Source organism: Pelophylax lessonae (assembly GCF_965119305.1).
Source record: "Pelophylax lessonae genome assembly, chromosome: 2".
Lineage (NCBI taxonomy): Eukaryota > Metazoa > Chordata > Amphibia > Anura > Ranidae > Pelophylax > Pelophylax lessonae.
In genome coordinates this window covers 722,232,756-722,258,775 of record NC_138769.1, presented here as the reverse complement: position 1 = coordinate 722,258,775, position 26,020 = coordinate 722,232,756, and the positions used below count along the sequence as shown (strand labels likewise).

At 47.5% G+C, this 26,020-nt stretch overlaps 1 protein-coding gene across 1 annotated transcript; it reads left to right on the top strand.

The window, feature by feature from the left end:
* The first annotated feature begins 967 nt into the window (after positions 1–967).
* On the top strand, positions 968–25,243 carry DNAJB13 (DnaJ heat shock protein family (Hsp40) member B13). The gene is made up of 8 exons (XM_082245744.1): positions 968–1,120; positions 2,207–2,310; positions 3,680–3,841; positions 5,640–5,797; positions 8,363–8,476; positions 14,489–14,602; positions 19,411–19,487; positions 25,065–25,243. Exons 1-8 carry the CDS (start codon positions 1,053–1,055, stop codon positions 25,225–25,227), a joined length of 960 nt encoding a protein of 319 aa, XP_082101870.1. The 5' UTR covers positions 968–1,052; the 3' UTR covers positions 25,228–25,243.
* The last annotated feature ends 777 nt before the right edge of the window (positions 25,244–26,020 follow it).

The following is a 26,020-nucleotide window of genomic DNA, read 5'->3' as shown; positions in this document are numbered from 1 at the left end:
ACAGATCTCATCCCCCCTCACAGGGTCCCCACAGATCTCATCCCCCCTCACAGGGTCACCACAGATCCCATCCCCCTCACAGGGTCCCCACAGATCCCATCCCCCTCACAGGGTCCCCACAGATCTCATCCCCCCTCACAGGGTCACCACAGATCTCATCCCCCCTCACAGGGTCACCACAGATCCCATCCCCCTCACAGGGTCACCACAGATCCCATCCCCCTCACAGGGTCCCCACAGATCTCATCCCCCCTCACAGGGTCCCCACAGATCTCATCCCCCCTCACAGGGTCACCACAGATCCCATCCCCCTCACAGGGTCCCCACAGAGCCCATCCCCCTCACAGGGTCCCCACAGAGCCCCCCCTCACAGGGTCCCTACAGATCCCATCCCCCTCACAGGGTCACCACAGATCCCATCCCCCTCACAGGGTCCCCACAGAGCCCCCCCCCCCCCCCCCCCTAACATTAAAAAAGAACATCCTGATTTAATGTACTCTCGGTTCCATGCTGACACTCTGCTGGTCTGGAGTAGGTGGAGGGAGGAGGTGGGCGGAGCCAGCCCAGCACTCCACTCGGCGTGCAGCAGAGGAGGAAGGAGGCTCTGCAGTGAATGCTGGGTCCTCGCTCTCCTCTCCTCTGATGACAGCACTGATTGGTAGACGCCGAGCGGCGATAGCGACCGGTGCACCGCAGTACAGACCAGCGGATCTCAGCTCCCGGCTCCGCCGCTGCTGCTGGCCTGGAACTCGGGACACCCACTGGGGACTCACTGACTGCTCCGGAGTGGATAATATTTTCGGGAGGGGGGGGGGGGGGCAATTGACCCGTTGATATATGGATCTCTCTCCATCTCCTGTCATTGCAATCCACATTCTGAAGGGCGTCTTGTGCTCTGCTGCCACCTTCAGGCGGACGGTCGAACTACTTTCCAGGGGCGTGGGCATCATACAGTCCCCTCCTCCTACCCCCGGCCTGGGTCGCTATAGTAACGGCAGAGCGTTCCTCCCAACAGGCAGTGCGGCGTCCCTGGTAACCCGGCGAGGACAGACATGGGGCAGGATTACTACTCGGTGCTGGAGATCCCCCGCAGTGCCACCGATACCGACATCAAGAGGGCGTGAGTGTGACCCGATCCTACCAATCACCCCGATATATCCCGCCCCGGTGTCACCCCGATATGTCATATAGCCTGGGGGTGCAACCACTAATATCTTCCCTCTCCCCAATAAAGACTATAGCCAGGGGGTTCAACCTCCAATATCTGCGCTCATTTTGGGTGTGTAACCTCCAATATCTTCCCTCTTCCCAATAAATAATATAGCCAGGGGGTTCAACCTACAATATCTTCCCTCAGTCTGTAGGTGAGGCTGCTATTATCTCCACCCCCCCCCCCTCCCCCAAATAAAAATTACAGCATCTGGGTCCTACCTGTAATATCTTCCCCTAGTCACAGTTTATGAGTGCAATCTTCAACCTCTTCCCCCTGTCGCCACTTCATGTATTACAGTCCATGGGTACAACCCATAACACCCCCCCCCCCCTCTCCAGTCACCCCAATATTTAATACAGCCTATAGGTGCAACCCATAACATCTTTCCCCAGTCACCCCAACTCACTCACTCAGGGGTTGCAACCTGAAATATGTCCCTCCAGTCACCTTGGGCGTAACTAGTATCTCCCCCCAGTCACCCTAATATATAGTCAACCTAGGGTGTGACCTGTAATACCTTCCCCCAGTTATCCTCACATATGAACAGCCTGGGGTGCTGATTTTCCCCATTTATCTCCTTATATACACCGCCATGTCTTCCCTCCAGTTAGAAAGGGAGTGGGGCGGGGTGGGATATCTTCCCCAAATATTCCATATTTTTAGAGCCCAGCAGTGCACCCTGATATATCTTCCTCCATGTATCCTATGTATGTTCATTCTTGTAACTGGGGGATTAATGGCCTTAGTCATAGAAATAAATAATCTTTACTTCTTAGCCAGTGGGAGGACATTAGAGTGTAAGCTCCTCTGGTACAGAGACTGATTTGACTGGCTCAGTGTTCTCTGTACAGCACTGCGGTATATGTCAGAGCTATATAAATGTATAATAATGTGTGACTGTCTATGGGGGGACATTAGAGTGTAAGCTCCTCACATGCAGTGTACAGTGCTATGGATTATGTTGGTGACTCGTGTGTATTGGTTGTCTTCCAGGTACAGGAAGTTGGCACTGAAATACCACCCACTAAAAAATAAGGAGCCGCCAGCGCCGCATCGGTTCAAGCAGATTGCTGAGGCGTACGACATTCTGAGTGACTGTAAGTTGCCCCGGTCAGCAGTGGTAGGTGTATGCTGTTTGGGCAATTATTAGTAGCTCAGTCATGCTATTAGCATTCCATGTCATTAAAGTGACCATTGTGCCCATTATGAGGGGTTCCCTCCAGTGGTGGGATTCAAAAATTTCAGTAACTGGTTCCGACTTTCAAGCATGGTTTAATATTTCCATGCTCAGTGACCAGCGTGCCCCCCTTTCAATGCACAGTGACCAGCGTGCCCCCCTTTCAATGCACAGTGACCAGCGTGCCCCCCTTTCAATGCACAGTGACCAGCGTGCCCCCCTTTCAATGCACAGTGACCACAGTGACTGTCTGGGAGGCGGCGGCCTGGAGGAGAAGGGGTGACATCACTGGTTGCTAGATGCTAAGCGGCTCTAGCCTAGCAACCAGTGCAGTGTATGGGCTCCGGCCGCCTCCCTGCAGAGAGACAGCGCCAACAGAGAGCAGCAGAGCGGTCAGCGGATCAGAAGGACAGATGGTCAAACTCACCAGGCGGTTCTGCGAACTTGCAGAAATTTGGTAACTGGTTCTATGGAACCGGTGCGAACCGCCTGAATCCCACCACTGGTTCCCACCATCCCTGTGCTCAGTTATCAACTTTGTACACCTGCTGTGCCCATTATGAGGGGCTCCCACCATCCCTGCATTGGGTTCCTGGGTCTGTACACCTGCTGTGCCCATGATGAGGGGTTCCCACCATCCCTGTGCTGGGTTCCTTGGTCTGTGCACCTGCTGAGCCCATTATGAGGGGTTCCCACCATCCCTGCATTGGGTTCCTGGGTCTGTGCACCTGCTGTGCCCTTTATGAGGGGTTCCCACCATCCCTGTGTGGGGTTCCTGGGTCTGTACACCTGCTGTGCCCATTATGAGGGGTTCCCACCATCCCTGTGCCGAGTTCCCGGGTCTGTACACCTGCTGTGCCCATTATGAGGGGTTCCCACCATCCCTGTGCCGAGTTTCCGGGTCTGTACACCTGCTGTGCCCATTATGAGGGGTTTCCACCATCCCTGGGCTTAGTTACTGGGTCTGTACACCTGCTGTGCCCATTATGAGGGGTTCCCACCATCCCTGTGTGGGGTTCCTGGGTCTGTACACCTGCTGTGCCCATTATGAGGGGTTCCCACCATCCCTGTGCCGAGTTCCCGGGTCTGTACACCTGCTGTGCCCATTATGAGGGGTTCCCACCATCCCTGTGCTGAGTTCCCGGGTCTGTACACCTGCTGTGCCCATTATGAGGGGTTCTTGATTTATGTTGTGGAGAATACAAGAAATGGAGCTCCCAGAAGTGGAGAGGAGCAGAGCCGGGAAGTTGGTCACAGATCTTATAAGCACTGTAATCTATTCCCCGCAGTGAGGAAGAAGGCCACCTATGACAAATTTGGGGAGGAGGGTCTGAAGGGCGGAATCCCAGCTGAATATGGAGGTGACGAGGCCTGGACCTCCGTTTACACTTATCACGGGAATCCAGAGAAGACATTCAAAGACTTTTTCGGAGGAGATAATCCATTTGCAGGTAAGATCAGAAATGTGCTGAATTAAATCTTTAAATTTTCACTAAATACCTTATTTTAGGCCCAGCGATGTCATCACTGGGTCTCTGTGCTTCTTTATCCACTTCTGGACCGGAAGTATTTCCCCCCCTTAATGACCAGACCATTTTCTGCCATTCGGCACTGCGTTACTTTAACAGACAATTGCGCGGTCGTGCGACACTGTACCCAAAAAAAATTGCTGTCCTTTTTTTCCCACAAACAGAGCTTTCTTTTGGTGGTATTTGATCACCTGTGCGATTTTTTTTTTTTTTTTTTTTGCGCTATAAACAAAATAAAAGTGACAATTCTGAAACAAAAAAAAAAAACAATATTTTTCACATTCTGCTATATAACATTCCCAAAAAAAAAACAATATAAAATCAGCATTTTTTAACATTTTAAGCGAATTTGTTTTCTGCTACATATTATTGGTAAAAAAAAAAATCAGTAAACGCGTATTTTGATTGGTTTGCGCAAAAGTTATCGCGTTTACTAACTACGGGAAAGATTTATGTCATTTTAATTTCTTTTTCTTTTTATTTTTTTACTAGTAATGGCGGCGATCTGCAATTTTTAGCGGGACTGCGACATTGCGGCGGACAGATCGGACACCTAACTGACATTTTTGACACTTTTGGGGGTACCAGTGACATTACTACAGTAATCAGTGCTAAAAATGAGCACTGTTAGTGTAATAATGACACTGGCAGGGAAGGGGTTAACCCTGTGGGTGATCAAGGGGTTAAATGTAAGCCTAGGGGAGTGATTCTAACTGTGGGGGGAGGGACTTGTGAAATGATCATAGAGACCTTTGATCCTCTATAGAAGGATCACAGGCGTTCTGTGATCATTCCAGGGAGAAGAACGGTCAGCTGTGTTTACAACAGCCGACCGTCCTTCTCTCTCAGCGGGGAGCGATCGCGGGTGTCAGGCGGCAATCGGAGCCGCTGTCCCCGTGCATCAGAGTCCCCGCTGCCAAGTGGGGGCAGGAGTGCGCCGCCACCGGCGTGCGCTCGCCCCCTGGCTGCAAGCCCGCGACTGATGTATAGCTACGTCGGTTCGCGCAGGAGGGGCTTACTGCGGCAGTATAACTGCAGTGGGCGGTTCTTAACCGGTTATGCAATGCAGGCAGATCCTGGCTAGTGGGAGGGGCCAACAGGGTGCAGTGCATAGCTTCCTGAAAACATCACAGCACCCTGCCTCTGTACTCCTCAAGAGCCCTCAGCTCTGATGCAAGGTGTGGGCTGATTCTTGGGAGGAGTTATGCAAATATTAAAATACCATGATGGGTGGGTCTCATTCTGGACTAGTAGGCGTCCTTCGCATGCTGAATTTGCATGCAGACCACCCTAGGTAACACCCACTTGTGATACCGAGCCTCCATGATTGACATAACTGAAATCTAATGAATGAAGGGGGGGGGGGACAGTCAGGCAGGGGTGGAAAGGGCTAGATGATGCTGGACATCCCACAGCCAGGAAATGAGGAGGGCTTCATCTGACTTGTTGCCGCTTATGATGCACATAATGAGAAGCTCACAGTGTGCGGTGAAATCAGAGTAAGCCATTTCAGTACAGGAGAGGAGCCGGTACAACTGTGCTAGGCTGAAGGGGAGGCCGGAGGTCGGATTTAACATGGGAGGTGGATTGGTTGCGGTGTCTTTTGTATGCAGAACAATCCTTTAGTAGAACCGGTCCAATGGTTCCCTTAGTTGGAGTATCACAGACAGTCCACACAGCGGCATCCAATCATTTTCTTTGTCTTTCATCCTCATCTAAGACTTCTTCACAGCGGATGGCTCGGAGGTGAACACGGGGTTCGGAGGGCTGCGGGGAAGAGGGGTGAAGAAACAAGACCCGCCCATCGAGAGAGACCTCCACCTGTCATTGGAGGACTTGTATTTCGGCTGCACAAAGAAGATTAAAATTTCACGCAGGGTAAGGAGGGTTACTAAGGGATTGGGGGGTGTTTGGGCTCACACGGGGTTAATTTACACCCCAGCACTGCCTATTCCATTCATCAGACAGGAAGTCTTCCCATCGGGAGTACAGGCTACGGTGACAGCCCAGCAGAGGGTGAGGAGAATGCAGCGGCAGGAGTGAGACTCCCTGGCAGATGGAGATAGAGCTGTCAGCTGGGACAGGGAGACCAATCATTTCCCAATATTATAAAAAAAGATGCTGGAGCATTAACCCCTTCCTCGCCCAACAGTTTCTTCCAATTCTCTAAAATTCTATTGGTGAGATTCTTGTGCTGAGTTCCTGGGTCTGTACCCCTGCTGTGCCCATTATGAGGGGCTCCCACCATCCCTGTGCTGAGTTCCCGGGTCTGTACACCCGCTGTGCCCATTATGAGAGGTTCCCACCATCCCTGTGCTGAGTTCCCGGGTCTGTACACCCGCTGTGCCCATTATGAGAGGTTCCCACCATCCCTGTACTGAGATCCTGGGTCTGTACACCTGCTGTGCCCATTATGAGAGGTTCCCACCAGCCCTGTGCTGAGTTCCTGGGTCTGTACACCTGCTGTGCCCATTATGAGAGGTTCCCACCATCCCTGTGCTGAGTTCCCGGGTCTGTACACCCGCTGTGCCCATTATGAGAGGTTCCCACCATCCCTGTGCTGAGATCCTGGGTCTGTACACCTGCTGTGCCCATTATGAGAGGTTCCCACCAGCCCTGTGCTGAGTTCCTGGGTCTGTACACCTGCTGTGCCCATTAAGAGAGGTTCCCACCATCCCTGTGCTGAGTTCCTGGGTCTGTACACCTGCTGTGCCCATTATGAGAGGTTCCCACCATCCCTGTGCTGAGTTCCTGGGTCTGTACACCTGCTGTGCCCATTAAGAGAGGTTCCCACCATCCCTGTGCTGAGTTCCTGGGTCTGTACACCTGCTGTGCCCATTATGAGAGGTTCCCACCATCCCTGTGCTGAGTTCCCGGGTCTGTACACCCGCTGTGCCCATTATGAGAGGTTCCCACCATCCCTGTGCTGAGTTCCCGGGTCTGTACACCCGCTGTGCCCATTATGAGAGGTTCCCACCATCCCTGTACTGAGATCCTGGGTCTGTACACCTGCTGTGCCCATTATGAGAGGTTCCCACCAGCCCTGTGCTGAGTTCCTGGGTCTGTACACCTGCTGTGCCCATTATGAGAGGTTCCCACCATCCCTGTGCTGAGTTCCCGGGTCTGTACACCCGCTGTGCCCATTATGAGAGGTTCCCACCATCCCTGTGCTGAGATCCTGGGTCTGTACACCTGCTGTGCCCATTATGAGAGGTTCCCACCAGCCCTGTGCTGAGTTCCTGGGTCTGTACACCTGCTGTGCCCATTAAGAGAGGTTCCCACCATCCCTGTGCTGAGTTCCTGGGTCTGTACACCTGCTGTGCCCATTATGAGAGGTTCCCACCATCCCTGTGCTGAGTTCCTGGGTCTGTACACCTGCTGTGCCCATTAAGAGAGGTTCCCACCATCCCTGTGCTGAGTTCCTGGGTCTGTACACCTGCTGTGCCCATTATGAGGGGTTCCCACCATCCCTGCATTGGGTTCCTGGCTCTGTGCACCTGCTGTGCCCATTATGAGGGGTTCCCACCATCCCTGTGTGGGGTTCCTGGGTCTGTACACCTGCTGTGCCCATTATGAGGGGTTCCCACCATCCCTGTGCTGAGATCCTGGGTCTGTACACCTGCTGTGCCCATTAAGAGAGGTTCCCACCATCCCTGTGCTGAGTTCCTGGGTCTGTACACCTGCTGTGCCCATTATGAGGGGTTCCCACCATCCCTGTGCTGAGTTCCTGGGTCTGTACACCTGCTGTGCCCATTATGAGAGGTTCCCACCATCCCTGTGCTGAGTTCCCGGGTCTGTACACCTGCTGTGCCCATTATGAGAGGTTACCACCATCCCTGTGCTGAGTTCCCGGGTCTGTACACCTGCTGTGCCCATTATGAGGGGTTCCCACCATCCCTGTGTGGGGTTCCTGGGTCTGTACACCTGCTGTGCCCATTATGAGGGGTTCCCACCATCCCTGTGCTGAGATCCTGGGTCTGTACACCTGCTGTGCCCATTAAGAGAGGTTCCCACCATCCCTGTGCTGAGTTCCCGGGTCTGTACATCCGCTGTGCCCATTATGAGAGGTTACCACCATCCCTGTGCTGAGTTCCCGGGTCTGTACACCTGCTGTGCCCATTATGAGGGTATATCTATATTACAGAGAATTAACAGGAGGAGCTGGAACACACAAACGTGGCCGGGAACACCCAAATCTCCCAGGTGGACAGGAGCAGAGTCGGGAATTCTTGCATTGTTAGAGAGCCTCCCCTATAGAGAAGCCAGGAGCTGACTCAGCCAGACTCCACCTATAACCGGGAAATCATTTAAAGGGGGGCTGTACCTTTTAAGAGCAGCCTGTGTGTATATAGTGTGTGTGTGCAGACAGACCTTTGCTGTGTACAGGTGACTTCTTATTTAATGTCTGTTTGGTATCACATGACTCCTTCCTGTCCTCCGCAGGTCATGAATGAAGACGGTCACACATCCAGCATACGGGACAAAATTCTCTCCATTGATGTTCAGTCTGGCTGGAAGCCTGGAACCAGGATCACCTTCCCCAATGAGGGAGACCAGGTGAGGACCACATACTGCACCCATCGTTTTCATCTGAACCAGCCACCTTAAACACGACTGTAACGGATCACCTGGCACCCCGACTTGGTACCTCTGTTGACAGATATTCCTAGTGCTTCTCAAGGGCTCCAAGCACTCCACCAGACACCATAACCCCCTCAGACCCCATGATCTGCCGTAGCTTGGTTGGGGTCTCGCCGCCTCCTACCCACCCTGGACCTACAACAAGGCTCCAGGTTCCAGTGGGTGAACCTCTCTTTCCCCAGAGAGTGAAGCAGTAACAGGAATAAGCTCTTACAAGAGCTTAGTGATTATTCAAGGGAGTATGAAGAGCGTAGCAATCCCTTGTAGCAGATTCCCCCAATAAGAGACAGGACTCTAGATTGAGGGTGAAGTAGAACTTTCGGTTTAATGGTACAGCTGCTCTTTTATACAGTTTTCCCCCACAAGATTACCGCCCAAGTGGACCTTGTGGGGAACAAGACATGAAATTCACAATCCAATAAAAACAGAGTTTTACACTCCCATACAGTGTACACAATCCCTCACCTCTACCTGATTACATTATCATATGCAGATGGAATTTGTATACAGAAACCAAATTAACCTGAACTAATTATCTAGCCATCTGGACAGAACAATGTGAGGTCATTAACATTTAACAATGGGACTGGCAGACTTAACACAATCCACATCCCACCTCAAAACAGACAATAGGACAAGACTGCCAATGACAGTCTGAACGTCCCCTGCATTGAAGTACATGGAATACACATTATCTCAATACACAAACAATAGGGAAAGCCTGTCTCTGACATTGAAGGACATGGAACAGAACCAATGTGATTAGCTCTTTGAATGAACATGCTCAGAATCAAACAGCTGACAAATATTACTGTCCCACTTGAAGCAATTCATACCATTAAGTATCTGTCTTTCACTACCAGTGACGGGGAGTACCGTCACAACGACCAAAGGTCCAATAATGGGTATATGGACCCCATGTCTCTAAAAGTCATACACATGTGGAGGAAGACTTTTGCCCCCTTAATATAGTGTAATAAATAATATACCATTAAAAGTGTCTTCTTTATTGACACATCTTGATGGTAAGACACCTAGGGTTATACTGCCACCTACAGGAGAAACAGGTGCTCTGCACAGAGAAAACTGAAGGCCAGCCCCCTTGAGGCTATGACCACTCCCAAATGTCCATGTTTGCTTAGTGTCCTTTAGGACAATGGATGTCTCCTCCTCTGCTGGATGTTTTTTTGGTTTGAATTGGAAGGTTTTTTATTATTAACAGCTACTTGTAGATTAATACCAAATTTTCTTATATCTGTACAATCAGTGCAAAAAAAATACTTGCTCGTCCTGCCAGAAATCCAGTGAGCCGATGCATTTCTCTGTTCTCTGCCTTTGCTGACTTTTATTAGTTATTCTTGTTCCCAGCAAGCTTGGTGGACTACAGAACACATCGACCCCATGTTATTGAGAAGAGGTGAGGGAGAGTTGCTCTGTAGGCCTGTCCTAGGGTGACAGCGCTCCTCCATAGATTCAGTAGTGGGTGTTGTCACCCTATGACACCCTATGACAGGACAACAGAGGAACTCTCTTCTTTGTCTTCTTCATAACATAGAGTGGAGGTGTTCTGTAGTTCACCAAGCTAACTGGGAACACTAATACAATAATACAGAACACCTCCACCCCATGTAATGAAGAAGAGGGAGAGTTGCTCTGTAGTCCTGTCCTAGGGTGACAACGCTGCTTCTCCAGTAGTGGGTGGTGTCATCCTACGACAGGACAACAACAGAGCAATTCTCCCTTTTCTCTTCTTCATAACATTGGGTGGAGTTATTCTGTAGTCCACTGAGCTAATTGGGAACATTAATACAATAATGCAGAACACCTCCACCCAATGTTATGAAGAAGAGGAAAGGGAGAATTGCTCTGTTGTCCTGTCTTAGGGTGACAACACCCACTATTGGAGAAGCAGCGTTGTCACCCTAGGACAGGACTACAGAGCAACTCTCCCTCTTCTTCATAACATTGGGTGGAGGTGTTCTGTAGTCTACCAAGCTAATTGGGAACATTAATACAATAATACAGAACACCTCCACCCCACCCCATGTTATGAAGAAAAAGGAGAGGGAGAGTTGTCCTGTAGTCCTGTCCTAGGGTGACAACACTGCTTCTCCATAGATACAGTAGTGGGTGTTGTCACCCTAGGACAGGAAGTGTGTTACTGGCAGGAAAAGTTGAGCAGTGAAAAGTAAAGAAAAAAAGAGAAAACAAATGCAGCCAGCACATCTAATGACTGGTAAGCTGCAATAGGTTACATTGTTTTGGGGTTTAGATATCGCTTAAAGATATCAAAACTTGAATGACTTTTTTTGGCAACACAAATCATTATAATATACAGAAAATATTTCCAGACTTTCTAAATAGAGGGGAATAAAACTGTATTAATATAAACTGTAATATATACTGTATCTCACTGTATATATGTAATACTGTAACACTGTATCTCACTAAAATATATACTGTATACACAGTATCTCACAAAAGTAAGTACACCCTTCACATTTCTGTAAATATTTTATTCTATCTTTTCATGTGACAACACTGAAGAAATGACACTTTGCTACAATGTAAAGTAGTGAGTGTACAGCTTGTATAACAGTGTACATTTGCTGTCCCCTCAAAATAACTCAACAAACAGCCATTAATGTCTAAACCACTGGCAACAAAAGTGAGTACACCCCTAAGTGGAAATTTCCAAATTGGGCCCAAAGTGTCAATATTTTGTGTGGCCACCATTATTTTCCAGCACTGCCTTAACCTTCTTGGGCATGGAGGTCACCAGAGATTCACAGAATGCCACTGGAGTCCTCTTCCACTCCTCCATGATGACATCACAGAGCTGGTGGATGTTAGAGACCTTGCGCTCCTCCACCTTCCATTTGAGGATGCCCCACAGATGTTCAATAGGGTTTAGGTTTGGAGACATGCTTGGTCAGTTCATCACATTTACTCTCAGCTTCATTAGCAAGGCAGTGGTCATCTCGGAGGTGTGTTTGGGGTCGTTATCATGTTGGAATACTGCCCTGTGGCCCAGTCTCCGAAGGGAGGGGATCATGCTCTGCTTCACTATGTCACAGTACATGTTGGCATTCATGGTTCCCTCAATGAACTGTAGCTCCCCAGTGCCGGCAGCACTCATGCAGCCCCAGACCATGACACTCCCACCACCATGACGGACTGTAAAATAACTTTTTTTTTACTTTTCTGTAGTGGGCAGGGGGATAAAATAAAAGTTCTTGGAGTGAGTTTATTTCTGCTGTAACTGATGGGAACTATTTGTATCAATTTATTGTAATTTACTTTAGAAGGGTTTGAAGAAAGGTGTTTTTTTTGTTTTTTTTTTTTTACTGAATAGCATAACTTAAAGCGGTAGTATACTCCGCTATTTGACTTTTACCTACAGGTAAGCCTATAATAAAGCCTATAATAAGGCTTACCTGTAGGTACAATTAATATCTCCTAAGCCTGCACGGTTTAGGAGATATTCAACCTGCATGCAGCCGCTGATGTCTGCGGCGCATACGCTCTGCAGATCCGACGGACCTTCAGAGCTCCTTGCCGGAAAGTGAAACTCCCGGCATACTAGCTAATTATGCCTTTGTCCTGTAGGATTTTTTTTTTTTTTTCATGAGGATACAACCACTTTAAGCTAACAAAGTAATGCATTAGGGATGCACCGAATAATCGGCGGCCGAACATTATTCGGCCGAAAATAGAAAAAATAGCACTTTCGGTGTTCGGCCGAATAAGTCAAAAGGCCGAATAATTTTGTGCCGAATAATAGGGCTGAACGATAGTCGATATGATATTGACTATCGTTCTGTGGCCGTAGGCGATATTTATATCGCCGAGGTCACGATATTTACAGGGGGAAGGGACTCTGAGGAGGACTCACAGACTTCCGTGTTAGGCAGGGGAAGTCGGGACACTTCAGCGGTGAGCATACATTACATTACTCACTCGTGCACTGCAGCCCGCCCCACACATTCAGTGAGTCTTACTCTCCTCCCTAGTTTTTTCAATGGCACATTCAGGAAGCCAATCACGCCGTGATTAGCTGCACAGCGAACCAATCACGCGTGCCTGCACACCTGATTGGTTCCGCTGTGCCGCTACTCACGGCGTGATTGGCTTCCTGAATGTGCCATTGAAAAAACTAGGGAGGAGAGTAAGACTCACTGAATGTGTGGGGCGGGCTGCAGTGCACGAGTGAGTAATGTATGTATGCGGCTGTGCTCCTTTCCAGGCTACTACTACTCCACCTCCAGCCTCCTACTACCACCACTATGAGAGACTGTCTGTCACTGTATAATCTGATCGAGTCCACACTGACACTGACTGACTGTCACTGAGTAATTGATGTTACCACATTAACCCTGACCTGCCCAGTGCCCTGTATCTGCAATTAAAATTTACAAGGCTGCCTGCATGCTTCCTGATTTCCATTCCCAGCATCCTTCCCAATCCCTACAGTGTCACTAACATTAACCCTATGGTACAAGGCTGCAGTGTGCACTGAATCCCATTCCCTACAGTAACATTTAGGGAGAGAGAGAGACATGAGAGGACAAGAGAGAGAGAGAGAGAGAGAGAGGACAAGAGAGAGAGAGAGAGAGGACGAGAGAGAGAGAGAGACATGAGAGGACAAGAGAGAGAGAGAGTGAGAGGACAAGAGAGAGAGAGAGAGAGACACGAGAGGACAAGAGAGAGGACAAAAAATTGGCAAAATAAATGGAAAAAATGCAAAACACCGCGTTCGGTATTCGGCCTTCGGCCAAACATTTTATTATTATTCGGCTTCGGCCAAGAATTTCATTTCGGTGCATCCCTATAATGCATACATTTGATTGGGGGGGGGGTCTCTTTTTGGTAGTATTCTTTTGCAAAATTGATTTTTATTTTCTATGCAATCTATAGACAAATTTACGTTAAGGCCCCTTTCACATGTGTGCGAATTGTCCTGCAATTTGGGACTGCAAAGTCGCATGACAGGTCCTACTCCATGATTTCCAATGAGTACCATTCATATCTGTACAACTTCAAAGTATTCCCTGTACGATTTTAATGTGTTTTGAGGTCCATGGACATAGGCATTGAATCAAGTCCAGTCAAAACCACGTCACAAAAATCACGGCAAAATAGCGCGAAGTGTGAAAGGGGCCTAAAAAAAAAAAAATACTTTTTTTTATTTTTGACTAGTGTTATTTTAAAAAAAGAAAAAAGAATTTTAACTGTTTAAAAAAAAAAAAAAAAAGTGACCCTTTTTATTTTGGAATTTGCACAGTTTAAAAAGACCCTTTGGGGATCTATAGAATATTTTTTGCACGAATGTCAGAAGCAATTGTGCAAGCTAAACTGTCAGTATTTTTTTTTTAACATCGTCGGCTCCATCTAGTGGTCTAAATGTAGTATAATTTGTTCATTAAGGTATTTTAAAAACACTATACTGCATTTTGGCCACTAGATGGAGCTAACAATACATATTAATCTTATATGGCCGAAATTCTTATGACATTTGTGCAATAAACTATTTTAAAGAAATAAACCCATTAAATACTGTTTCTGTTACAAAGTATGGCAAGTTTATATGCAAATTAATAAAAAAAAAAAATACACACACACACACACATATATATGTATGTGTGTGTGTGTGTGTATATATATATAATATATATGTGTGTGTGTGTGTGTGTGTGTGTGTGTATATATATATATAATATATGTATATGTATATGTGTATATATATATATATATATATATATATATATGTGTGTATGTATGTATGTATGTATGTATATATATATATTTCTATCATATTTTTTTTTTTTTTACCAACCTTTTGCATTGTGACACTCAAAAGTACCTCCTGTTTAATTGGCCGAGGTTTAGGTCTGCCGGTCATTCTGTTGTGTATATTTGCTATTTTAGGGTCCGAATATCATCCCAGCAGACATCATCTTCATCGTGAAGGAGAAGCCTCACCCGCGCTTCGTCAGACAAGGCGATGATTTGATCTACACGGCCAACATCGAACTTGTGAAGGTAAAGATTGCGTCACTGACTGACCAAATAGTAATTTGTATTAGAAACGCCAAGATATTATCAACAATCCAGATAATCCAGTTTATTTATCAGAGTAATTTAAAAATAAATAAATAAATAAATCAACTCATTTCAGGAGCTCTGAAGCCTTCATCAGGGCTTGGAAACACTGAACTGGAAAAGAAGGTCCCTGTGAAGACGTTTAGGAATCCTGAAGTTATATTTAAAATGAATAAATAATAACATTTGAATCAAATTTAACAATAAAAACAAATCAGCACAAGGGATTGTACTTATATTTATTGCCAGGTGTCCCTTGTGCTGGTGGCTGCCATGTTAGTTGAAATCTGAAGTCCTCTGCAACCCCCGCCCCCCCCATATTCACACAGCCATCATCTTCTGATGCTGCGGGGATTCATAGAATTGGCTGGACCTATCACAGACATTCATCGAGAGTGTTGACTTGCCTGCCTTTTCTGCCCCCCCCCTCCTCCATTCATAGAAGCTGTACTATTCCCTCCATGAATGAAAAGCACTCTATGAATGGAGGAGGCGGACCTTTCATTTATCTGCCCTTCCTCCGCCCATAGAGCGCTTTTTATGGATGGAAGGTAAGACTTCTGTCAATGGAGCTGGGGGGTGGAAAGGGTGAGTGTAGTCTTGGATAAGGGCCTGTCACAGGTATTAATCCCTGCAGCACCAGAAGATTACGACTGCTGAGGTGGGGGACAGAGGACATTGGATTTCAGCCAGCAGCAAATTCCTTGTGCTGATTTTATTTCCTATGGTTTGGTTGTACTTAATTATACCTGAATCTGCCATCATATTGGACTCCTGTACTCCCTGTGCAGCAGCACTCACAATGGACGAAGAAGGGGCAGCACTAGGAGCCAATAAAGTGTTCTGCTTGCACAGATGCTTACAGGGAACTTGCTGACAGGAGGAGAGAGCAGAGGAAGGACACATTTGTTTATTGCTGCTCCTTCATTGGCCATTTGGTAGGCGGCAAGGAAGGTGGGAGGAAGGTACCACCATGCCATAATGGCTGCTCTTCTTCCTTCAGCAGCAGGAAGGTAACAGCACCAGGGTCATGGATAAGGGGGTACCACCAGTCCTACTGTACGGGGCCCAGGACAGCAGAGGGGCCCATGAAGCTAGGTGAATTGGATGTGGGCAGGGAGGGTGATCGGCATGGGGGGGGGGGCAATTACTGGAACCGATCCCCTGTATGGCTCCCTATGCAGCAGCTGAAAGTTGGTTTCTTCTCCTCTCCCTCCCACTGGCTTTCAGCTGCTGCAGAGAGAGCCATGCAAAGAGACAATTCCAGTAATCGCACGCTCGGTGCCCCCATCACACTCCCTGTGCACCATATGTATCCCCCTGCTGCCCAGGCCCCCCACTGCTGCCGGCTTCCTTCCTCTCCTTCCTACCGGCAGCTGCAAGCACACAATAGGATCCTTCAGGATGGAGAGTGCGGGAAAGGTCCGATAAATATATCACATTTTCCTGAATGAACACAATGAGTGATCAGTACTGATCATTCACTGTATCCATTCATAACTGAAGCATAGTAAATGTTTTTTGTTGTTTTTTTTTTGGGGGGGGGGGGGGCGTGGTTTATAATAACAGCACCATGCCATTGGGGCTGCTCCTCTTCCTTCAGCAGCAGGGAGGTGACACCACCATGCCGTCACGGTTCTCCTCTTTCTTCAGCAATGGGCAGACCTTTGAGCACTGCAGAGAGCAGCACCAGGCCCATGCTGTAAGCCCAGGTCAGTGTGATAACGCCCCCCAGAGGACAGGTCTCATATAGGCCTGGGCTCACATAGCATGGCTTCTACTATGTTGGAGGTAATTTGAGCGGTTCTTGATGCAGAGTCGCATACATGTGCGTCATTGTGTTCAAGTGGTTATCCCGGCGTCATGGCTGCAGCTGTCAGCCATAACCCCGGCATTACAATTTTTACCTTTAACCTGTAAAAGTGATTAGCTGCTGGATCTCTTTTATAAGCAGTGGGAGGGGTCGTCCCTCCTCTCCTGCAGCACTCCATGGGTATTTTTGTCTTACCAGTCTTACCCGTCTCACCGGGGAGCCCTGGATCTGATCTGACGGTTGATACTGCTAGCCAGAGTTGATTAGGGATCAGAACGTCTCCGATCATCTCTGTGTTTTTTTTCTTTATCTGATGCTCTCATTGGTAGAGAAGACATCTGGGGTCTAATAGACCCCAGATGTCTCCATAAAGAGGACCTGTCATGTTCTGTTTCACTCTATTATATTATATTCTTTTATTTTCTATTATATTCTTTTCTATTCTATTTTTTTTTCTATTCTTTTATTTTCTATTCTGTTCTGTTTCACTCTATTATATTATATTCTATTCTGTTATATTATTTTCTATTATATTTTTTTCTATTCTTTTGTATTTTTTCTGTTCTGTTTCACTCTGTTATATTATATTCTTTTATTTTCTATTCTATTATATTATATTCTTTTTTTTATTCTGTTATCTTTTCTATTCTATTTTTTTTTCTGTTTTGTTCTGTTCTGTTTCACTCTATTATATTATATTCTTTTATTTTCTATTATATTCTTTTCTATTATATTCTATTATATTCTTTTTTATTCTGTTATCTTTTCTATTCTATTTTTTTTTCTGTTTTGTTCTCTTTTGTTTCACTATAATTTATTATATTCTTTTATTTTCTAATCTATTATTTTCTATTCAGAAATTTGAATCTGATTTTAAAACTATTCAAATTTCATGCGAAATATAATTTCATTTTTTTCAGATTTGTTTAAATACGTTACTATTGTTATTCAGAAGTTTGGAGACATCCGAATTTCCGAATAACGAAAAATTCATCCAAATTTCAATTTGGAACGAAACGAGCCACACATTTCTAGTCATCCATTTGGACTGCTCAGAGAAACTTGCACAGCCTGCAAACTCCATGAAAAGAGACCCCCTGGTGGGATCTGAGCCCGGGACTTCAGCGCTGAAAAGCTAGAGAAGCAGAATTGATCTCAGCCAGTAAATACAATAATACAGTGCATTGCGAAAGTATTCGGCCCCCTTGAACTTTGCGACCTTTTGCCACATTTCAGGCTTCAAACATAAAGATATAAAACTGTAATTTTTTTTTTTTTTTTTTTGAAGAATCAACAAGTGGGACACAATCATGAAGTGGAATGGAATTTATTGGATATTTCAAACTTTTTTAACAAATAAAAAACTGAAAAATTGGGCGTGCAAAATTATTCAGCCCCTTTACTTTCAGTCAAAATTACAGTTTTTTATCTTTATGTTTGAAGCCTGAAATGTGGCAAAAGGTCGCAAAGTTCAAGGGGGCCGAATACTTTCGCAATGCACTGTAGCTGCCAATGATACTAACATGAACTTTGTGCAGAAAATGTGAGAGTTCAGATGAGGGAATCGGATGAGAAGAAATGGGTCATTGAGGGAAAGCAGCGTGAAAAATACAGGAAGGCAGTGGAAAAAAATGCAGAACGTGATAAAAATGAGAAGAGAGGGGTCATTACTGGACGGGACAATCAGCTCTTTCAGGATGTCCAGAGAGATACATAGAAGGAAATCGAGAAATAATCTGTCACATTTTTCATTCATATTATGTAAGAAATGTATATTTTACAGGAATGCCCCTCCCCCACTGGGAAAATGTCCCACTGCTATATTTTTGGGCAAAGAACTATGGGAATCACTGCTGGTGGGCCAATCAGATGGTCACAGTTCACATGACCTTTGACAGTAACTGTCCAACCTCACAAACTCCTATCTGTGAGAACAGGCTGTTGCATCTGTTGGACCTCAGGTCACCTCTGACCTCCGGACACTCAGCACAGGGATGGTGGAAACCCCTCATAATGGGCACAGCAGGTGTACAGACCCAGGAACCTCAGCACAGGGATGGTGGGAACCACTCATAAGGGGAACAGCAGGTGTACAGACCCAGAAACCCAGCACAGGGATGGTGGGAACCCCTCATAATGGGCACAGCAGGTGTACAGACCTGGGAACTCAGCACAGGGATGGTGGGAACCCCTCATAATGGGCACAGCAGGTGTACAGACCCAGGAACTCAGCACAGGGATGGTGGGAACCCCTCATAATGGGCACAGCAGGTGTACAGACCCAGAAACCCAGCACAGGGATGGTGGGAACCCCTCATAATGGGCACAGCAGGTGTACAGACCCAGGAACTCAGCACAGGGTTGGTGGGAACCTCTCATAATGGGCACAGCAGGTATACAGACCCAGGAACTCAGCACAGGGATGGTGGGAACCCCTCATAATGGGCACAGCAGTTTACAGACCCAGGAACTCAGCACAGGGATGGTGGCAACCCCTCATAATGGGCACAGCAGGTGCACAGACCCAGGAACTCAGCACAGGGATGGTGGGAACCCCTCATAATGGGCACAGCAGGTGTACAGACCCGGGAAATCAGCACAGGGATGGTGGGAACCCCTCATAATGGGCACAGCAGGTGTACAGACCCGGGAACTCAGCACAGGGATGGTGGAAACCCCTCATAATGGGCACAGCAGGTGTACAGACCCAGGAACTCAGCACAGGGATGGTGGGAACCCCTCATAATGGGCACAGCCGGTGTACAGACCTGGGAACTCAGCACAGGGAAAGTTGAGATTTCTGTTCAGCCAGTACAAACCTTTATCTGTAAACCATCTGCACAACTTTGATATTTTAGCGCTGCACCTATATGCATTGACCAGTAGAGGGCGATGTATTACCATGTTAATAGTCATCTCTCCTGCTGTGTTCCAGGCTCTGATTGGCTGTACTGTGGAAGTGGAGACATTAGATGAGAGAATATTGAATATCCCCATCAATGATATTGTGCAGTAAGTATTCACATCTTATATAGGTGACCCAAAGACGAAGGGTTGTCACTCCTAATGTCTAAAGTGAGTCAGAGCCTTTAAAATAATTAGTAAGTTAGAGCAGTACTGAGCGCAGGGACCGTGTGATACCTGTACTGAGCGCAGGGACCGTGTGATACCTGTACTGAGCGCAGGGACCGTGCGATGCCTGTACTGAGCGCAGGGACCGTGTGATACCTGTACTGAGCGCAGGGACCGTGTGATACCTGTACTGAGCGCAGGGACCGTGTGCTGCCTGTACTGAGCGCAGGGACCGTGTGATACCTGTACTGAGCGCAGGGACCGTGTGATGCCTGTACTGAGAGCAGGGACCGTGTGATGCCTGCGCTGAGCGCAGGGACCGTGTGATGCCTGCGCTGAGCGCAGGGACCGTGTGATGCCTGCGCTGAGCGCAGGGACCGTGTGATGCCTGCGCTGAGCGCAGGGACCGTGTGATGCCTGCGCTGTGCGCAGGGACCGTGTGATGCCTGTGCTGAGAGCAGGGACCGTGTGATGCCTGCGCTGAGCGCAGGGACCGTGTGATGCCTGTACTGAGAGCAGGGACCGTGTGATGCCTGCGCTGAGCGCAGGGACCGTGTGATGCCTGCGCTGAGCGCAGGGACCGTGTGATGCCTGCGCTGAGCGCAGGGACCGTGTGATGCCTGCGCTGTGCGCAGGGACCGTGTGATGCCTGTGCTGAGCGCAGGGACCGTGTGATACCTGTACTGAGCGCAGGGACCGTGTGATACCTGTACTGAGCGCAGGGACCATGATACCTGCATGTGTCTGTGTGAAGGTGGTCATACACATGTTGATAGTTGATTGGTCTAGGTAGGTATCAGCAATCGTTAGGGAGCGATTCATCAATTCATTGAACCATGCACCGCATAAGGCAATGATTGGAAATTCTAATAAAAAAAAAAAAAAAGATACATTTAAGCAATCTTTATTACAATTAATTGTTTTCCTTTTCTGAATGGACAGAGTCATAGTCAGTGACATTGTAAAAAAATAAAATAAAATGATAAAAAATAATACAATTAAAATGCCAAAAAATAAAAACTCCTGACACCAGTGAGGAACTTCCAGGATTGCAAAGGTCACACTTGCGACCGGGCCCTGGCATTCCACCACTGTGGGGAGGCCCCAAGATGGCGGGAAGGGGGCCCACTGCAGAACTTGGCCTGCTGTCTCCCCCATGTCTCTTTACATTTTTGGTTTTGGGGGGAGCTGTAAAGGCAGTGCACAGGGGTGTTCACACACAGCAAGAATGAATCCCCCTGCCTGTGGAGCACGACCCATTCAAGTGAATAGTGCAGTGCAGTGGTGCTGGATTTTAAGGGTTAAAACAGACAGTGAGGAGGCAACATAACACCTGTGAAGTGCCCTCTGAAAAGCGATCCAAGGCACATATACTCAGATATTCCATTGACCCATGTTCAGGAAATATTTCAAATACATTACATTAACCACTTAAGCCCCGGAAGATTTACCCCCTTCCTGACCAGGTTTTTTTTTTTTTGCGATTTATTTATTTATTTATTTTTACTTTGTGATTTTAACGGACAATTGCGCGGTCCTGCGACGCTGTACCTAAACAAAATTTATGTCCTTTTTTTTCCCACAAACAGAGCTTTCTTTTGGTGGTATTTGATCACCTGTGCAATTTTTTGATCATGCGCTATAAACAAAAAAAGAGCGTCAATTTTGCAAAAATAACAATATTTTTCTCATTTTTTTTTATATGAAATTCCCAAAAAAAATGTAAAAATCAAAATGTTTTAACATTTTCGGCCAATTTGTTTTATGCTACATATGTTTGGTAGCGTATTTTGATTGGTTTGCGCAAAAGTTATCGCGTTTACTAACAAAGGGAAAGATTTTTGTCATTTTTGGTGTTTTTTTTTAAACGCGTAATGGCGGCGATCTGCGTTTTTTTTTTTTTTTTTTTTTTTTTTTGCGGGACTGCAACATTGCGGCGGACAGATCGGACCCCTGACTGACATTTTTGACACTTTTGGGGGTACCAGTGGCATTACTGCAGTAATCAGTGCTATACATATGCACTGTTACTGCAAAAATGACACTGGCAGGGAAGGGGTTAACTGTATTGGAGAAGGAGGGGTTAAGTGTGTCCTAGGGGCGTGCTTCTAACTGTGATTGGCTGTGGCTACAAGTGTCAAAACAGAGATCAACGGTCCTACATAGTAGAACCGTCTGATCTCCATTTTTACACAGGGGAGAATGACAGGCGGCTTGTTTATATTAGCCGCCTGCCTTTCTCCCTCTCCACCCGAACGATTGCGAGTGACCGGCGGACATCGGGTCCGCCGGTCACACACACTGACTTGTCTGGGAACGAGCCGGGGCGGGCGCGATCCCTCGCCCGCTATTGGCTCACAAGCCAGTGACAGGCTAGTGACGTACCGGTACGTCGCTTTGCCTGGCCGGGGCTGACCGCCGCAGTATATGTACTTGCGGCGGTCGGCAACCGGTCAATAAATGCTGCTCAATTACCACCCCTAGTTTTCACTGAACGCATTAAAAGAATGGGCCTATAACATTTTTGAGGCGTTCGGTGCGTGTTTTTGAAGCGTTGCCATAAATGGAGGTGGCAGGTTGTACCCTAAAAGTCTTGATCTGACGCAGGTGTATACTCTCCTATCTGACCAGCATTGTTTTAATGGCTTAGGGCAGCCAGTGGTTGTCAACCTGCAAACTAAAAGGGGCTTCATATGTGGCCCCTAACATCATCAAAGGGCCACACATAATGTTCAGTATATGTAATGCTTGAGAGGACCGTCAGAGACTGCAGATCTAATAGAGGAAATGAGGGTCAGAGAGTGAAGATAGGATACATTGTTGGCTGGGGATTTGCTGCAGAAGACAATATGAAACTGGGAAGATGTTACATGAGGGTAGTAGAGCTCAATGCCATTACCCCAATCAATGTTCCCACTACAGACTGCTGAGGTCCAAGGGCCACACATATACCATAGGGCCACATGTTGTACACCAGGGACCTAGCGTGTTGGCACGGGTTATGGTATTGTTCAAAAAGCAGCTAAAACACTTGTTTTTGCGCCGCATCATGGAGCCCATGTGGAAGGGGCCTAACTCTAAATTGTGCACAGAGGTGGGATCTATGTGAGCAATCCAATCCAAGCCTCGCACTCATCCTGACTGTGGCCATGGCTCATCCTTCATAACCGGTTGCCCACTCCTTTAGGTAACCCGGCACTGCCTAAAAGCATTTGAAAGACCTTCTACTTTTGGTGGGCAGCACCAAGGGGGGATGTTTGAATTAGTGTACAGTGGGTTTAGGTCCACTTTAAAGCGGAGTTCCGGCCTCGGGGGTGAAAATTAGATAAAAATACCCCCGGGACAGTCAGGGCTAGTACATTCCACAATGGATAGCCTCTGAACTGTCCCGGGTCGCACTTACCTTTTAGAAGAAATACTTACCTTGAAAATTTCTTCTCCAGCACTGCCATCTCAGGTGTGGGCAGCTGAAGCCAGCGCGGCTTCTTCGGTGACGTCGGAGTCCCAGAATGCCCTGCACCGGCCCCACTCGTCACTTCCGGTGCAGGCGCGGCATCCCTGCACAGCTTCTGGGCATGCCTAGAAGCTGTTTAGCAGGGAATGCCGTGCCTGCACCGGAAGTGACGAGCGGGGCCGGTGCAGGCACATTGACTCCTGGGAGCTGAACGTCATCGCAAGCCGGAAGAGACGGCGCGGGCCGCGGCCGCAGAGGGAGGAAGTGGAAGGAAGGTGAGTATATTTTCTTCAATAACAAGGTAAGTGACCAAAAAAAAAAAAAATCGGGAGCATCCATTTCTTTTTCAGGTGGCAAGCGGATGGCCCAACATCGATTTTTTTTTTTTTTTTCGATTTTGAGGCGGGAACTCCGCTTTAAGGCTGAAGATTTTTTTAGCTTTATGCATTCTATGCGTGAAGGTAAAAAACCTTCAGTGTGCAGCTCCCTCCTCAGCCCCCCTAATACTTACCTGAGCCCGTCAGTGTTGCCAACCGTCAGTATTTTTACAGGCAGCCAGTAAAAAAATAGGCATTTTTTCCTGGCAGTAAATGCCAGTGACAAGAAAAGGTTGCCAGTAAAAAATATGGCTGTGACGCTTGGCTCGAAACTGCGAGTCCAGAGGTGGACGAGACCATTCAAGTGCCTGCTACAGTGTGTTTGGACAGCGCCGGCGTGGAGAGGGTCTGGTGGAGGTGGTGCCTGAGCATATTGTGTGATGTCATAGTGCAAGGGAGCCGAGCAGTGCTTGCCCATTCAAATTCCTTGCAAAGGCGTAACGAGAACCTTCAGGGCCCCGGTGCAAGAAACCATGAAGGGCCCCCCGGACCCCTGGCTGGGGCCCTTCCCTTCAAGCCTGGGGCTCTTCCCACTGATCCTGTGGCCCTTTACTCTCATTGTGGGGCCCTTTCTTACGGTCCTGCAGCGGGACCCTTTCACAAGTTCTGCAGTGGGCCCCTTCCTGCCATCTTGGGGCCTCCCCACAGTGGTGGAATGCCAGGGCCCGGTCGCAAGTGTGACCTTTGCCATCCTGGTGTCAGTAGTATTTATTTTTTGGTATTTTAATTGTATTTTTTTATCATTTTATTTTATTTTTTTAACAAAGTCACTGACTATGACTGTCCATTCAGAAAAGGAAGGAGCTCCCTCCCTCCTATCCAGGTGTACAGGCGAGCCGCACAGGCCCCCTGGAGCATGGGGCCCGGTTGCAATTGCAACCCCTGCAACCTCTGTAGTTACGCCCCTGATTCCTTGCCCTCCTGAGTCCTGTCCCTAAGCGAAATGCTATATAGCTAAAATAAAATAAAAAATGTTTTTATTTGCTTTATTACCTACTTTAAATCACATTGTTAATTGCATATTGTACTTGTTTGTAGCCTAAATACTGAAATTTGCACTTAAAACTATCATTTTGAAACTTTTGGAAATATCAGTAAACACTTGGCTCTGCCAGTAAATTTTGGGTGTTGTGTCAGTAAATTTCAATCTGGTAGGCTGGAAATGGAAACACTGGAGCCCGGTCTTGATCCAGCAATGTGCATGAGACTCAAGCCTCTCCCGGGTTTCTCCCTCCTGATTGGCTGAGATGCAGCAGCAGGAGCCAATGGTCGTGCTGCTGTCAATCACAGCCAGTGAGGCGGGAGCAGGAGGCGGGCCGAGCCACGCTCTGTGTCTTGTGGCTCGGAAGCCAGCACGCATAAGTGCCCCTACCGCAAGCAGCTTGATGTGGGGGAACTTGGCAAGGGGTAGGGAACCAGAGCGCCAGTGGGGGGCACAAGAAGAGGAGGATAGGGGCTGCTCTGTGCACAACCGCTGCACAGACCAGGTAAGTATAACATGCTTGTTGGGTTTTTGTTTTTTCAATGTTCCTTTACATTCACTATAATGGCATGCAGTGGGTCGATCTTTACAAATCCTATGCAATGTAATCCAAATGTGCTTTTTCAAGTACTTAAATTGCCCTGTTTGTAATGCTGTCTTGTTGTATAGACCCCCCCTATGATCTGAATTTCTTCCCTCTACAGCCCGAAGTACACTAAGCTGGTTCCCGGGGAAGGCATGAGGCTGGTCAGTGACCCCAATCTGAAGGGTGACCTCATCATCCATTTTGATATTCAGTTCCCGGAGCACCTGACACCACAGAAGAAGCAGCTTCTGCGCAAAGCCCTCGCGCCCTCACCCACCTAACAACGAAATCCACAGATACGTATTTTTTAAATGTTCAATGTTTTCTCAGTAAACAATAAAAGATTAGAAGAACGAGTGCCAATGGATCCCTACTTCTGCTCTGGTCATCACCAGAAATATGGTAAACCTCAACTTCATTCACAACTATGAAATAAATAAGGTCACCTCTGTATTTAGAAGGTGAGATGTTAAAGGGCAAGACCACCCAAAAGTGATATTCAAGTTAAAGGGGGAGCTATGTGAGTCAATCATTGGCACCGTATGTCTCCAGGATACTCCTACAGTGAGATCTTCCAGCCATACTTCCTGATTGCTGTCCACCTGGGAGTTCTGGCCGTCCCCAGCCACAGGGATGGTGAGGACCCCTAATCATCAGCACAGCAGGTGTGCAGAACCAACAACTCATCACAGGGATGGTGGGAACCCCTCATAATGGGCACAGCAGGTGTACAGACCCAGGAACTCAGCACAGGGATGGTGGGAACCCCTCATAATGGGCACAGCAGGTGTACAGGGATGGTGGGAACACCTCATAATAGGCAAAGAAGGTGTGCAGACCCAGGAACCCGGTACAGGGATGGTGGGAACCCATCATAATGGGCACAGAAAGTGTGCAGACCCAGGAATTTAGCACAGACATAGTGGGAACTCCTCATAATGGGCACAGAAAGTGTGCAGACCCAGGAACTCAGCACAGGCATGGTGGGAACCCCTTCTACAATGGGCACAGTAGGTGTACAGACCTGGGAACTCGCAGAGATCTCCCCAAAAGAGTTCCTTCCAGAAACATTTT